Here is a 16,081-nt window from a genome sequence, read left to right as displayed (position 1 = left end):
GGACTTCTCTTTTCTTTTACCCCAGGTCTCTGAACTGCCCAGTGTTGTCCGCGATCTGGCCAATGGCAGCATCATGTGGGCGGATGTGGAGGCCAGATATCCTGTCTTTGAAGGTCAAGAAACTGGGAAAAAAGAGGCAATCGAAGAATGAGAACAGTTTTGGCAACTTATGACCATTTGCTCTAATAAAAGAATAACTCTTATCATGTCCACTTTACAAAAAAAAAAAAACAGCATCTCATCTCCTCCCCAGGACTACATTTTATCCTCAGTGGCTGCCTGATCTTACTCCCACAATTAAAGTTGAAGGAATTCTGAACAGACTTGTAACCAACATGCTCATGTTTCTGCTATTTTTCCTAACTTGGGTAGACACTCCTGACTTGATGTGAAACAGTGAAGACACCTTAAACTTAACTTTAGTCATAAGACCATAAAACTCACCTGAATAAACTGATGACATTTAGTGTATTTATAGAGTTGTGCAACTGCCACCACCATCTGATTTTAGAACATTTCCATCGCTCCTAAAAGAAGTCTCATGTGCATTCCAGCCCCAAGCACCCACTTATCTGTTTTCTGTCTCTATGAATTTGCCTTTTCTGTTCTCTTTTTCTGAGGTAATGCATTGTGCTGAAGAGGCAGCAGTCTCTGAGCAGGGGGACTAGCTTCTGGGAGGTGCTGTGGTATGGAGGAGGCTGCAGAAGCAGTGGAGGAGGGGAAGCAGTGAAAGAGACTTGCTGGGGTGGGGGTCAGGGCTGCTAACCCCAGTATCCTGATGATACTCTGCTCTTCAGAGTGTCCAGGTGGGGTGGATCAACAGAAACTGTCTATTTTAATTCTAAGGCATGCTTGTACTTGGCTTCCCAGATAGCCCTGGAAATTGTTGAACTCCTGATGCTAGAGGAACCCCATCTGCTGTGTCTTAACTTAGCACTTCTCAACTGTCACAGTGTCTTTGATTTTAGCCTAGTAGTTTTTGGCTCAGCTTTTGAGGGACTTCACTGCTATGATGTTTTTGTATAGAGTCAGAACACATGTATTCATTTGTTAGGAAAAAATTCAAGGATGTGTGAGTTTGACCAGCTCTTTATTTGTTGTGTTAAGACTGTCTAGCATCCCATCGTTCTCTCAGACAGTAAAGGGGAAGGGAGGTGCCGTATCCAGAATGTTTTTTTGTCTTGAGAATGAAGAGCAATTTAAGAATCCCACTGGGATTCTGTCATCTTTATCTCTTCTCCAATGGTGCCTACCACAGTGCTGTAGACAGTAGGTAGTCAGTAAATAGACTTTGCATGAGTCTTGATTTTGAACAAACCTCTGGGGAAGAAATCATTTCACTGATGCTTATTTCTCCTTTGACCTGTGCTTTTTAAAGTATTCATTATTAAATTAGAAGAAACTAGCTTTTAAATAAACTTGAGATTTTATTTTCTAAGGATTTTTTTCACCCCTTATAGCTCTTAACTTGGTGTATATTCTAACATTCTCACATTGGGGCTGGGACAGAGGTATAAGGGGGCAGTTGTCTTTACTACTTAACATTTATTTAACTTTTCACAGTGAGCACCTCCCTAGTCAATCACCACAACCTCAGGCGTTGTTAGAAGTGAAGTGAAGTGAAGTGAAGTAGCTCAGTTGTGTCCAACTCTTTGCAGTCCCATGGACTGTAGTCTACCAGGCTTCTCTGTGCGTGGGATTTTCCAGGCAAGAGTACTGGAGTGGTTTGCCATTTCCTTCTCCAGGGAATCTTCCTGACTCAGGGACTGAACTCAGGTCTCCTGCATTGCAGGCAGACGCTTTACCCTCTGAGCCAGGCGTTGTTAAGAGCTCCTTAATGGGAAAAATATATTAAACATGTAGATTTATCTAAAAGGATTGGAACCAAAGCTCTCTTCACTTTTCATTGGCAAACACATTTGTCCTGTGTTAGACGGTGGATATGAATTCTACAAGCCCTGCTTTCTCTGGTCTTTCCTCTAGGTGCAATCCATGATTTCTCCCCAAAGAGCCCCTACTGCCTGTAAAGTGATTGATTACCTGCGTGGGGAAGCTAGGTCAATAGCCAATGGTTCTGTCGTATGCTTGCTTCTAAGCAAGCAGGGGAAGAGCTGTTTTCTAAAGAGACTCTACACACCAAAGAGTTGTGTGTGTACAACTCCTCTCTTCTGTTCGAGTCCAATGTGTAAGCCAGGGACTTTCTGGCTTGATGTGCTATGCAGCCCATTATTATTTATGCATTTGTATCAAACTGTGGGCTATCTTGGGAGCTGGCTAAGTAGCACTATCCCAGAAGTCACACCTGTTCTCCATTCTTAAAAATAGGAAGAAGGGTGAGAGTCTTAACTGATTCCCATGGAATGTACATTAAGAAAACAGTAGTTTCTTGAAAACTTAGGTTGAATTCAGGACGTTCAGACAAGTAGGAGTTGTGTCTAGAGAGGTGGTTGGTGCCTGAGTTCTGCAGGAGTCCAGAACCTTAATACTGCTTAACGGCTCATAATAGTAAAATACTGAATATAGAGTGCTCCAGAATTCATTGTGAAGTCATATAAGTAAATGATCCTACTAGTCAGGTGAGATGGTACTAGAGATGTCAGATGTTCAAAGGTTTTTGTGATAATTTGAAAAATTATTTTGTCAAATCCCTTCATAGATTCATTCTAGACCCTTATTTATTAGTCCCTTAACCAATATAAACTTAGGCTAATGGTAGTGACTGTCTTGCCCAATGGAGTCTATTCACAAGAGAACCAAATAAACCAGAAATAAATCCAAATTATCTCTGGCTGCAGCTGCACTTAAATTAACCTCCTATCACTAGGGATAACTATTAATCTCCATCTCTTGGGAGGGGCTAGGATGAAGAGGTTCGGAGAGCATCAGTCACGTTAAAGAGCCTTGCACCAGCATCTTTGCTGATGGTCCCACTATGTGTAAGGCAGGTTTTGTTTGCTTGACATTTGTCCACCCCAAAGAAGTTTAGTTGAAGATTCAGCATATGAATGGATGAATAATTTTATTGTGCCTCAAAATTCTCCCGTCTCTTCAATAAATCTTGGTTATTGGGCTGTGTCTAAGCAGGAATTGTATTAGGATCATGTGGATGGGATGAATGGCTCTTCTGGAAATTGGGTTATTATTTGGGAGCATCACCAGGAAATGCCTGAGAGCTGTAGCCTGTGGCCCTGCCCTCTTGCCAGGAGCTTTTCTGGTGCTGGTGACTTCGTTCTCCCAGTTGTGATGGTATACCTTTCTTGCATGATTAAGGATACATCTTTTTAAGCCTTTTGCAGCAGTAAAAGAGTTAGGACGGTAGTTCTCAACCCTGCCTGCACACTGGAATCACTGGAACTTTGAAAAATGCTCATGTATGTGCATGCTTCAAGCCAATTTACTGAGTTTTGATGTTCAGACAGCAAAGTTTTGAAAGCCCCCTTAGGAAAACCTCTGCTAAAACAGATACTTTGGCTCAAGCCATAAAAAGGCTGGGCCCTGCCCCTTCCTGCCCCACTCCAGAGTGGGGAAGCATCTTCTGAACAAAATTTTTACTGACAACAGGCTAAAAGTTGTCATTAAAATACCAAAGTTTCCAGAAAAGATGAATTTAGTAGGCATTGTTTTATGCTGCTTCAGTGAAGTGTCAGTAAACATGCTCTCATGAACCCTCCACGGCTCATAGCCTGCCTCCCTTGTCCAGTGTTGGGGGTTCAGGCCTCTCCTCTGCCCAGCTCCCCTTCAGGACTTCAGTGGTTGGAGCTCAGTGTTTCCGGGGAGAATGGCACGTGTGCTGGGTGCCTATCACGTGCCAGGCTCTATTCTAAGGTCCTTTGTGTTCTCTCTTTTCATCCTTAAGGTAATTTAAATATTACTGTCCTTTACAAAAGAAGAAAAAGTGAAAGTGTTAGTCGCTCAGTCGTGTCCAACCCTTTGGAACCCCACAGACGGTAGCCCCCAGGGTCCTTAGTCCGTGGGATTCTCCAGGCAAGAGTACTGGAGTGGGTTCCCATTTCCTTCTCCAGGGGATCTTCCCGACCCAGGGATCGAACCCAGGCCCCCTGCATTGCAGGCGGATTCTTTACCATCTGAGCAGTCAGTTACTTATTAACACAGTTCCAAACAGTCTGTTGCTGTCGGGAAATGCTTGCTTGTACATAACCCTCGCCCTACAGCTCAGGACCTTTCCTTCTTGTCCCACACTTTGGAGTTTATGAATGCAGATTCTCAGCCAGGTTAGGAAGTCTAGCCTTCTCAGCCATGACTTCATGAGAAGCTGTGCCTGTAGACCTGTCTTTGAGGAGGGTGTTGACAGCACTAGAGATGACAGTGAGGGAAGGAAGAGGCATGAAAACTGCTCACAAGCTCTGGTAGACTACAGCACTGATTTTTTTTCTATCTCCACAAACCCATTTCTGTCCTCAACCACCAATTTTGCTTAATACTCTATCAAGCTCAAATTTTCCTCCACTCCCCCTTCCCCCGTCTCTTTCTCTTTCTCTCTCCCTTGCTCATCTTTTTTTTTTTTTTTTAAGAGACAGGGTCTCGCTATATTGCCCAGGCTGGAGTACAGTGGCTATTCACAGGCGCGATCCCACTACTGATCAGCACGGGAGTTTTGACCTGCTCCGTTTCCGACCTGGGCCGGTTCACCCCTCCTTAGGCAACCTGGTGGCCCCCTGCTCCCGGGAGGTCACCATATTGATGCCGAACTTAGTGCGGACACCCGATCGGCATAGCGCACTGCAGCCCAGAACTCCTGAGCTCAAGCGATCCTCCAGCCTCAGCCTCCCGAGTAGCTGGGATTACAGGCGCGCACCACCGCGCCCGGCTCCCTTGCTCATCTTTCTACTTTAATCTCTTGTCCACTGTTCAACATTTTCCCATTTGGGGTATTTGCCCACAAAACACAATTCTTACTTAGCATCATGAGATTCACAGCATTCCTGTGTACCTCAATATGTAGATTTACCAAAACCATTTGGACATCATCTGTGTAGCCATTTAAGATTCTTTGCTCAGGTTAGGACGTGTATCAGAACTGGGCCATCGGTCCAGCAGCTAGAGCACAAAGTATGCAAAGCTGTCTGCTGTCTGGGGCTGAGGAGGGCTAAGAGAGTTATTATGCAGGAAACATAAGAGCTCTAGCTTAGAGAGGGGAGAGCTGTCACCTGAATCACTCCGTTCTTTTTCTGCTCTCCTTGAGAGTTCATTTCCTTTTCTGAAACCTGATTGAACAGAATGATTTCAGCTTTTAGTAGCTCGGTCCATAAACAACTAAGTAAAAGCTTTCTCCTTTACTCCTCGGAGTCACCAGCAGAGGTGGTTGAGTGGGAGGCGTCTGTCCTTGGCCTGACTTCTCTGTGCTGGTTGGTACTTGGGTTCAAAATCTGTGACCATTCTCGTTTTCCTGCTCAATGGCATTTTCTGCTGGTGAGATATTATCGTAGTAAAGCATTGACTCTGGAGGCAGACATGTCCACAGGAAAATGGACTCAGACACACAGGACACAGGCAGTGCTGTGGAGGGCAATGTGTCTAACCCAGAGCTGACAGTCCTTTACTACTAAAGAAGCTATGTCCTCATTTGAAAAAAAATAAGAAAATCCTCCATAAGCAGAATTTTAGGCAGATGAACCTGTGCTGGGCCTGGGGAGCTGGGGGTAGGGTATGGTGTGGCTCTTGTGTTAAATGAAAAAAAGCTTTATTTTTTATTTTCACAATCTAAATCCACTCCAATTTGGCTAGAAAGAAGACTGCAGAACTACTGTTGTGAATGCTGGGTGGAGCAATCTAGTCCTGGGTCATGTGCTATTGGATTTTCAGAGAAGGGGCCTGTTTGCATGAGCAAATGTGCACTGGCTGGCTGCCCCGTGGGAGCCCAGACTCTGGATTGTGCGTACTGGGGGTCAGGGACAATGTAGTCAAGGTGAGCCCTAGGGGATCCCTCAAAGGGGCTGTCGATGCTTTTGTTCCTTGTAGTGTTTTCCCTACTTCTGCACCACTGTGCACTTTCTTGGCCATATGAAATGCTGGACTGCTTGCTCTCCTGAAAAGGGCTTCCCTTTGAGAGTATGTATTTATAAGCACCTTGTATCCAGTGAGACAATTAGACAAGCAGGTGTGGGGTGGGGACATGAGCAATGGAATTCAGTTTTCCCAGGTGACCTTAATTCAGGAGCCGTGATCTTGCTGAATGAGGGTGGGTGCAGCTGTGAGTCTTGTACTGGAAGCCAAGTAAAGTGGACTCTGGTCCTGACTCTGAGAATCTAGCAATGCCAGCCTTGCTCTAACCCTCATACCTCCATCCCAGGCCACAGCCTGAACCCGAACCTCATGGAAGTTTCTGGAGCTTGGGGCTGGGACGAGAGAGCCCTTCCTCTTTGAGAGCCAAAGCTTTCTGCCCTCGTCTTTCAACTTTGAGGACCTGGCGCAGACATGAGCCCCAGGAGCATTTTTCCAGGCAGTGTCTACATTTGCTGGGTCTTAAAACTCAATCACCAACAATTAGTGCAGAAGCAGTTATGCGAACTGAAACAATTTAGACTAATTGAAACCTTTTTTGGCTCATCAGAACCCACTGTTCTGCATCTGAGGGTGAGTTAATTGATAGTGAGATTAAGCACGATGAGATTATGGGAAAGAAAAAAAAAAAAAAACACTGACGAGCTTTTAAAAATCTTTATGAACATTCATTTTTAAATTGAGGCCAGATCTTCTATCTTGCTAAAAAGAATTCTGAAGCAGGCTTGCAAACTGGTCCAGTCCATTAACCTGCCCTCTGGGTTAGGAACAGTGGATGCCAGTCTTGACTTCTCTTTCTCATCCATGCCACATTGAGGCCACCAAATCCACCTTCACTAGATATTCAGAATTGGGCCACCACCCTGGTCCAAGGCACCCGACCATCTCCCACCTGGTCTACTGGACTCTTCCATGAACTCTTTGCTGTACCTGTACCCCATCACAATCTATTCACACCCAGTAGTCAAAGTGGTCCCATTCATCCTAAAAAGTCAGTGGCTTTTCCTCTCACTAAAGAATAACATCCGCCTGAAGCCCACCTCCCCTCTCCCCACCGAGCACACATACATGCTCACCCGCTGTCCTGGCGCCCCAGCACACCTAGAAGCAGCCCCTTGGCCCTCGCTGTTCACCTGCCTGCAGGGCTTTTCATCTCAATCCTCACATCCTCTCCCTCACCTCCTTCAACACCTTGTTCAGTCGTCACCCCATGAGCCCTCCCACAGCCATCTCACCTACAGTTTCAACACTGAGCAACACCCTGCCTCCCTATGCAGAACATTCACATCCACACGCATTTCATACTCTCTTCCTTGTTCTCTTTTTCTCTTTAGTGGTTAACACTTGATCATATATTTTGCTTCTTTGTCTGTTTAATTTTCAGTGTCCCCACTGGAATATAAACTTTTATCAACTACAAATTGGCACGTGCTTCTACAAGGATTAGATCATGTGCTGCTGGCAGCTGCTGGTTTTCAACACCCTCTGAAGGAATTCAGGGGAAAGAGCAGAAACGAGTCACACTGTGCTCTGGGGAGAACTGGCAGGACAAGTCTTCAGATAGTTAGATATTCTCAGGAGCCAGTGTTATGAGCCCAGTTCTTGCATCTCCTCATATCTAGAAAACCACCAAAATCCCTTATGGTGATGTTTGTTCCTTGTGATTAGCAGTAACCTTCACATGACTAGCAGAAACTTCTGCAAAAAATATGTGCCTGATGCATGTGCTCCCCCTTCACCAAAATCACATATATATACTGACCTTCCTCTTGGAAGCAGTTTCTCAGAGCTATCTCCTGGGCTATAGTCCATTTTGCCCTAAATAAAACTTGACTCACAATTGTCATATTGTGCTTTTTTTTAAGTCAACAATTCCATGAGGACAAGAATTTGAGTCTGCCTCATTTAAGTCTATATCCTCTGTTGTGCCCAGAGAAGTGCCTAGCACTCAGTAGGTGCTCCAGAAATATTTGAATGACACCTGAAAGCATCTTCTCCAGGGAAGCTGCCACATTCAGTATATTGGTGTAAAAACTGGCTTACTTTGAAATGACTAGCCCAGAGATACATATATAACTTAAGTCTTAAGTTTAAATTGCATTACTACCATAACATTACTTTGCCGAAAAAAAGGTCCATCTAGTCAAAGCTGGAGAAGGCACTGGCGACCCACTCCAGTACTCCTTCCTAGAAAATCCCATAGACGGAGGAGCCTGGTAGGCTGCGGTCCATGGGGTTGCTGAGTTGGACACGACTGAGCGATTTGACTTTCACTTTTCACTTTCCTGCATTGGAGAAGGAAATGGCAACCCACTCCAGTGTTCTTGCCTGGAGAATCCCAGGGACGGGGGAGCCTGGTGGGCTGCCATCCATGGGGTCGCACAGAGTCAGACACGACTGACGTGACTTAGCAGCAGCAGCGGCAGCAGTCAAAGCTATGGTTTTTCCAGTAGTCATGTATTGATGTGAGAGTTGGACCATAAAGAAAGCTGAGCACCAAAGAACTGATGCTTTTGAACTGTGGTGCTGGAGAAGACTCTTGAGAGTCCCTTGGACTGCAAGGAGATCAAACCAGTCAATCCTAAAGGAAATCAGTCCTGAATATTCATTGAAAGGACTGACACTGAAGCTGAAGCTCCAATCCTTTGGCCACCGGATGTGAAGAACTGACGCATTGGAAAAGACCCTGATGGTGGGCAAGATTGAAGGCAGGAGGAGAAGGGGACAACAGAGGATGAGATGGTTGGATGGCATCACTGACTTGATGAACATGAGTTTGAGCAAGCTCCGGGAGTTGGTGATGGACAGGGAAGCCTGACCTGCTGCAGTCTGCAGGGTCGCAAAGAGTCGGACACGACTGAACGATTGAACTGACTGACTGACTGACTCAGCTTAAAATACATATCTTCCCGACACTGCAAAAACCCTGAAGCCTCTGAGTAGTTCTTACCAAGGGTGGTGGTGGTTTAGTTGCTAAGTTGTGTCCTATTCTTTTGACCCCATGAGCTGTATGAAGCCTGCCAGGCTCCTCTGTCCATGGGATTTTCCAGACAAGAATACTGGAGTAGGTTGCCATTTCTCTCTTCAGGGGATCTTCCCAACCCAGGAATCAAACCTGGGTCTCCTGCATTGTAGGCAGATTCTTTACCAACTGAGCTATGAGGGAAACCCCTTACCAAGGGACTAAAATTGTGTAAATTCAGTGGTTTTCAGATTCATCCTTTTGGAATCCTTAGTTCAAATGAAATCTCTCTTGAAACCCTGACATTTCCCTGGGTAATGACAATCCAGGCCTGGGACAGACAAGGCCCTGCCCTCACACCTCTCATGACCCAACCTGACACCAAGGAGGGACCTGTTAGTGAGGAGCTGCCCACTGCCTGAAGAGGCCAGCACAGTGGGAGATACAGCCAAGAATGGCCTTGTATGCTGGTGGCTCCCAGGGCCCTCCTATGTGAGGATGGTTGTTAAGAGTGTGAATTTCTACTCTCCATATTTTGGGAGGTCTGGAGTGGGCTCAGAAACCTGTGTGACTTTAAATGCCCTTGTGCTTCTAACCCACACCATCAACGCGGGGACTTTTTAGCTAAATTGTGCATGCTGCAGTGTGTGCGTGCTCAGTCATGTCCGACTTTGCGGCCCTATGGACTGTAGCCCACTAGGCTTCTCTGTCCATGGTATTCTCCAGGCAAGAACCCTGGAATGGGTTGCCATTTCCCCTTCCAGGGGAATCTTCCTCATCCAGGGATTGAACCTACGTCTCCTGAGTCTCTTATGTTGGCAGGTGGATTATTTACCACTGAACCACCTGGGAAGCCCACTAGCTAAATTAGAACATTGTAATTTTTGGGTTTTTAAACTTGGATCCACAGTTCCTGTGAGCCTTTGTATAAACATGCACTATTGAATACACTATATGTTTGTGTGTTATACGTTTGTATTTTTTCAAAGAATCCATCACATTTCCAAGGAAGGACTTTCTCCTCATTCCTTCAGATGCAGACTTTAACATTCAAGTCTGCATGTTGATGGTGCGAGGAGAGCCCAGAATCTGTCAGGTGGAGGAATGAGATGGGTCTGGAGACCCAGGGCTGGGGAAGTTCATTTGCTCAGGAACTAGCAACATAGACCCCATAGTGCACCCTTTGGAAAACCCTGAAAGGACGAGGTACTTGGGCTGAGCTGAAAGAATAAGAAAGCGAGGAGGCAGCTGCAGGGTCGCTTGTGGGCCTGCCACTAATCTTCCCCAGAGAACAGGAGGCCGGAACTGGAGGAGGCAGGGAGAAGTGACAGGTCTTTGAATTTCTCTGCCTGCGTGGGCAAAGGAGCCTCCATGGGGATCCATGATCCAGACTGTTAATCGCTGTCAGGCCTCCAGGAAACAGAGGAGGCCTTACTCAGTGCCCTGCAGAGCTAATTAAGAATCACAATTAATTACTTTGTTTTATTCACTGCAGAGGCTGAACGCTGACTATCTTCCGGAGTTAGATCAGCGCCTCCCTCCTCGCCCCGCTTATGGGTCTATCTAACAAGCAGATATCCAAACTGGACTTGGATGCAGCCTCAGAGGTTTCCTTCTCCTCGGGCTCTCTTTTCAAAGTGCAGTGGTTAACACTTGGATGTTTCTGTACATCTGGCTCTTACTCATTTATCCAAGCAGCACTGAGGCTCCTACCATGTACTCAGACAAATGTGATGCAGAGCACCAGTCCTTTTCCCTGATTTTACCCTTTGTACTGTTCGGGAGCTGTTTCTTCTCAACTACATGTTGAGTTTCTTGAAACGGGAACCTTGTCTAATTTATTGTGTTACTTCCATACTGGGTACACAGTGGTGCTCACTAAATGGGGAATGACACGTGTGTGTCTAGTGTCTGGGTCCTCCCCTGCACATCCCTAGCTGTTTCTCTGCCCATCCAGGCTTCCCTTTGCGGCTTCAGTAGTGTCTGCCTCCACGTCTGTGAGCTTCTGTATGTGTTCCAGCTCTATGTAAGTGCACCTGCCGGCACTCACTTTCTGCGTCTTATCTCCACCTTAAGTCCCTTTTCTGTTGTCCTGCTAGTTACTGTCCTCCACTGGAAACCAGGGGTCTGGAGGCTTCTAAACAGATCCTCCCAGGAGGGAAATGTCAGACCCGCCTTTCACTTGGCACCATCACCTGCCACATGTGTCATTACTGGCTCATACCCCAGCAGGCACTTTGTGACCTCACTGTGATGATGAGGCAGGAGGTAGCAGCCGTGCTGGGGACAGGGCTCTGTCTGTGGTCTCTGACAGGCAGGGGAGCCAGAAGCCTGGTGTGAGGACTACCATTGTGATCTCAAGTCTTTCCTAGCTTTATAAATCAGGGGAGGTGAAAGGGTTAAACAGGAGAGCCTAAGAGCACAGGGGTCTGGGAACTTGCCTGCTCAAAATGTGAGTCTGCTAATGAGGCCTCTTTCCAGGAAGGCCAGCAGACAAGGGGCTGTCTACACTAAAGTAGATGCTAACAAGGATGGGCTTGGCTGTGATGAACAGGGGCTGAACGAGGTTAATGAATGGAGGACCCAGAGACAGGGCCTAATGGCTCTGGTGGCATTTCAAGCCAGAGCTCACTGGAGCCATGACCAGGAGCCCCAGTGATGAGGGGCTGCAGGGTCTGCGCAGGACCAAAGAGGGGCCTCTCCAAACTGCAGAGGGAGCTGAGTTAAACGGTCCCTCTGGCTAACCTTGCTGCACAAGTGTTAGCAACTTTGGGGGTGCTCCAGGGCAGGCCCTCCAGGGAGCAGGCTGGCGGGATAATGAGTGGCTGGGACATGGCACTGAGCCTCTGCAGCTGCTGGAGTTCTCCACGCTGCTCTGACGAACACTCAGCTCCTCCAGCAGCAGGGCTCTCCAAGTGGCCTCTTGGGCCTGAGTCATTTGCTGCTCCTTGCTCTACAAGGGCCCACGATGATGCTAATGGAAGCAGCCATTGTGACACCTCTGAGGATGCAGGGAGACTTTCCAAGACCTGCAAGGGCTCTGCACCTGGGAGTCAGGGCCTCCCATCTCTCTCTGCTGCACAGGTGTGAAGCAGAGCGTCCCCCTCCTGCATCTCATTCGAGCATCTCCCGGGGCTTAACCCCACCCCTCCCAGCCCCAGTGCCGAGGAAGTCCAGGTGCTCTGGTGCTCTGGGACCACCCAAAAAGCATATTCTCCACACAGCAAAGTCCTTGACAAGTCTAAGGTTGTTCATTTCTCGCAGCCTCATTTACAGAGGACTTAATCATGTGGCCAGTTGACAGATCACCTTTGATGATAAATCACTGTGCAATTTTTGGCACACATGTCAAAAAGAGTTCAGAGAATTGGGTGACATCTATTATACTTATTTGTGTGAAAGGCTTCTCAGCATGTAGAGCTATAAAAATGGAAGAAAATAAAGAGGCTGGGTCCTGATGCATCCACAGATTCACAAATAATTTCTTATTTGTTTCACTAAGATGTGTTTTCAACATTTTCCTTTCTAGGTTCAGCAATTACTTATAAAACATTTTAGACATCTATATTGTTTTAATCACTTGTACATTATATTTTATGTCAAAAATTAGTTGTAATAACTCAACCCAGACTTTTTAAAAAAACTCTTAGAATATTTTGTCATAGGAAGTTATTTCAATTCTAATTTCTAAATATTTATTTGTGGCAGAGAAGTATGATAAGGTGAGAAATAAACTTTCAACCATAAAAAATGCTGCATTACTAAGAAATTCTGTAGGGGGAATGAGATGAAAGTACAAGTTCCAAGAGAAAAGGAACATCCTAAAATTTCCAGCTGTTAAGGAAGAGCAGGTTGCATTTTTTTTAAATAGATGAGAGTATTAAATTACCACTGTTTGGATTTTATATGATGTATTGTAAAGCACTGTGGCAGTTTTATTTTAAAATGTAAATATTTACCAAATGCCAGAAATCACATCCTTCACAAGTTTTAAAATTTATGTGAAAAATATTAGATGCCAACTTAAAAATGTGCAAGATGAGATACATAATTTTAAAAATATGGGGTGGGGGGGCAGTATACCAAGAGCAAAAGCTCTTTCAAACCCCTGCCTGATGGCTCTCCCTGCCCTTTGACTCCCACCCTCTCCTGGAGGGAAGGGCAGATGGAGGCCAAGATGGAGCCAGCCCTGGTTATTACCCATGGAGGCTGCAGGGGCCAGCTCTATACCTCCCTCGAGACTCCAGAACAGGAAACAGGAACAGACCGCAGCCTGCTGGGGTGCACCTCTCCTTCATGCAGAATTAAACTGCCTTTGCATTAGCGGAAGGGCAGACACTGGCCTGGTGAACGTAAGGGACAGACCCGCAGGCATTGGTGGAGAGGGGGAACCGGCCCCAGGCCAGGGCGAGAGTCTCTGCAAATAAGGGTGGACCTGGCCCACCGTCCTTGGCCCACAGCACCCCTTCCCCTGAGGGGAGACTGCGTTTCCACAAAGGCATGGTTTATTTCTCAGATAGCACAGATGTTTCTGAATGGGAGACTGAAGCCCAGCCTCAGGTGGGGGCTGAGGGATTAGTTCCAGTCACCAAAGTCGAACTTTGGTTTCTGTTCTTTCTACCCTCCTCCTTCTCCCAAACCACCCCCCACCCCAGGCTTCTCCTCCCCATTTTGTCCTGTACTACGTATCTGGTTGGTCTAAGAGTATGTGCCATCCTGGCAGCATCTTCCTCCTCACCTGCCCCTCCCCCAGGCTCTGAATCTGTGGACCAGGATGAGAAGAGGCCCCTCAGGAAAGGAGGCAGCATATCCTTCTAAGAGCCCGAGGGGCAGGAGGATGGGGTCAGGGGTGGGGGTTAGGTGAGGCTTCTCTAGGTTGAGAGTCCCTGGGATGAAGCCAGTGGAATTCATCTCTTCAGCTGCTGTGCCTCCGTCCAATTGCAGGGGGCGCCACTGAACACAGAGGCAGAAGGCTTGGAGGGGCCAGCCATCACCCTGCTGCTGGTGGGAAGACCCTTAGCTGTGAGTGGGGGCAGAGGAGTCCCTTGTCGGTCATGAAAGCCCTTCCTGGCTCTGGGCCTCAGGTCTTCATCTTATAACAGGGTGACAGTAAGGATCCAGCCAGAGGCTCGTGTGGGCAATGTCTGAAGATCTGTGACCTGCTCGTCTCTGGGGGTTCCTGTGACTTCTCAGCTCGGCTCCCTCTCGCACTGAGACTTGGGGCCCTGCTGGCCCTGGTTCCTGAGACCCCCTTGTGCTTCCCTTCTCTCTGCCCCCACCAGGGCCTGCATGGCTGGAAGAACCTAGAGAAAGGTGCTGGAGGAAAATGGGGATGCTGTCCTGGTGGTCAAGTGATGGGTGAGATGGGGGCACTCAGAGGTCATACAGCGGCCGTCTGTTTAATGCTGTGGAAGCTGATCCGCGTGGGCGATGTGGGGATCGACATGGCCCGGGCCACGGGGACTCGGAGGGAGTGATGGTCCTGCCAGCGGTGCCACCTCTTCCTCACAGCTGAGCGTACCTGCAGGGGAGGGGAAGGATGATCCTGAGGTCCCAGCCAGTCCTCTCCCCTGCCCCCTGCCTCTTGCTGGGCCATCACAGGAGGCTGAGGTGGCCCACCTGACTGCCACCCTCACACTCAGAGACGGGCTGGTTCCAAAAGCAGGGTCCTTCTCACGTCCTCTGCAGCCCTGATCTTCTCTATGCCCCTGCAAGATATGCCCTGCTTACCCCAGCATGCAGCTGAGATGGAGCACTACTCATTTCAAGCCCTGACTGTCACTGGTGCCACTATTCTCATCTGCATTGCAATGGAAGAATTTTCTGCAAAATGGATCATGTCCCCCACATGCCGGCCTGCCACATGGCTAAACAGAATAAATGCTCTGCAAGCATTCACTGTTTGCTTGCTTTAGTGGCTCCTTCTCTCCCTGCCCTTTAGCAGCCCACCCTGGTCTCCACTGTGGACTCTCCTGCCTGGAGTCTGCTTTAACTGACTGAGACCCCAGCATGCAGACCCCACTATCACCCTATGCACGGGCAAGTGAAGGAGCCCCAGGATGCCACTGGAATTCCTCTGGGGTGTGTGGAAACTCTCGAGCCCTGGGAGGGTGTCTGCTTTCTGTCCCAGCACCCACGATGGGTCCTCACCGACCACGGGCCTGAGTGAGCCTCTCTCCTGCAAGTCTGCTCTGCTAGGATTCCAGGCTTTGTAAAGCTCACCAGGTTTCGCTGGAGCCTGGCTCTCTGAAACCACCTGGAGGCCTGTTGTCCCTCAAGCAGTAGGGAGATGGAAGGGTGCACTGGTGTCTCTCTGCTCCCTGGACCATAAAAGCCTGGATGCACAGCTTACATCCTGAGCGCATCTCAGGATGCGCTCTCCTGCCATCACCCATGTTCTGGCTTTCCTCTCCCATGAGCCCCTGCGGCCTGGGCTCCAACCCACCCAGCTTTCCGGGTACATTGTGGAGAGCTGGTGTATTGTTTCTGCCTCCAGAGTTGACCTTCTAAACTGGTTGGAGTCCCTGAGACAGGATTCCTGTCTCCCCAGAGCTGAGTGGTTTCTCTGGCCCTCCCTTTTCCAGAGTCAGGGACTCCCCTCAAATTGCCCTGGAGTGGGGTGTGAGGACCTCAGAGCCCAGGCCTACCTGGGACGGGTGTCATACCTCTCCATTGAAGAAGCAGTAGAAGACAGACACAAAGAAACCCTGGGAAGGAAGAGGGAGAGGTCAGTGGCCTGCTGGGGGAGCTGCTCTGCCTGGGGGGGTGGGGGTTGGAGCAGGGATGGGGTGGCTGGGGAACACTCTGACTCGGGCCCCCAGAGGCTCAGAGCTGGGTGGGCACCCCCATCACAGAGCAGGTTTACTGGGGTTCACTGTGAGCCAAAGGGTGCCCTAAGTCCTTGGAGCAGGGGCTGGGGCCTGCAGTAGGCGCAGGCAAGGGTGACCCTGATCCAGTCGGGGGTGGGCCCACCTGACCCTGGGTGTGCACACACTTGTACTTCAGTGTGTATGAAGTGAACCCTGCGGGGGCCAGCCCCATTGAAGTGCTCTATGAGGGCAGGGGTGCCTGAGCACGCCAGGTCAGGGAGGCTCACTG

The 16,081-nt window shown here is 48.3% G+C and overlaps 2 protein-coding genes across 4 annotated transcripts in view; one reads left to right on the top strand and one right to left on the bottom strand.

Moving 5' to 3' along the window:
• The window catches only part of GARS1 (glycyl-tRNA synthetase 1), a 53,683-nt gene extending 53,212 nt beyond the window's left edge, over nt 1-471 (top strand). For both annotated transcript variants that reach the window (XM_070787890.1, XM_070787891.1), the window contains exon 17: nt 26-471. In XM_070787890.1, the coding sequence (XP_070643991.1) occupies nt 26-151 (126 nt within the window). In that variant the 3' untranslated portion in view covers nt 152-471. The remainder of the gene's footprint in view (nt 1-25) is intronic.
• Nucleotides 472-12,615: 12,144 nt separating this feature from the next.
• The window catches only part of CRHR2 (corticotropin releasing hormone receptor 2), a 44,956-nt gene continuing 41,490 nt past the window's right edge, over nt 12,616-16,081 (bottom strand). For both annotated transcript variants that reach the window (XM_070787888.1, XM_019958812.2), the window contains 2 exons: nt 15,649-15,690; nt 12,616-14,504 (listed from right to left, as the gene is read on the bottom strand). In XM_070787888.1, the coding sequence (XP_070643989.1) occupies nt 14,364-14,504; nt 15,649-15,690 (183 nt within the window). In that variant the 3' untranslated portion in view covers nt 12,616-14,363. The remainder of the gene's footprint in view (nt 14,505-15,648; nt 15,691-16,081) is intronic.

Source organism: Bos indicus, chromosome 4 (assembly GCF_029378745.1).
Source record: "Bos indicus isolate NIAB-ARS_2022 breed Sahiwal x Tharparkar chromosome 4, NIAB-ARS_B.indTharparkar_mat_pri_1.0, whole genome shotgun sequence".
Taxonomy (NCBI): Eukaryota; Metazoa; Chordata; class Mammalia; order Artiodactyla; family Bovidae; genus Bos; species Bos indicus.
Note: the sequence above shows the minus strand (reverse complement) of the source record. Positions and strands in the feature narration are given on the sequence as shown.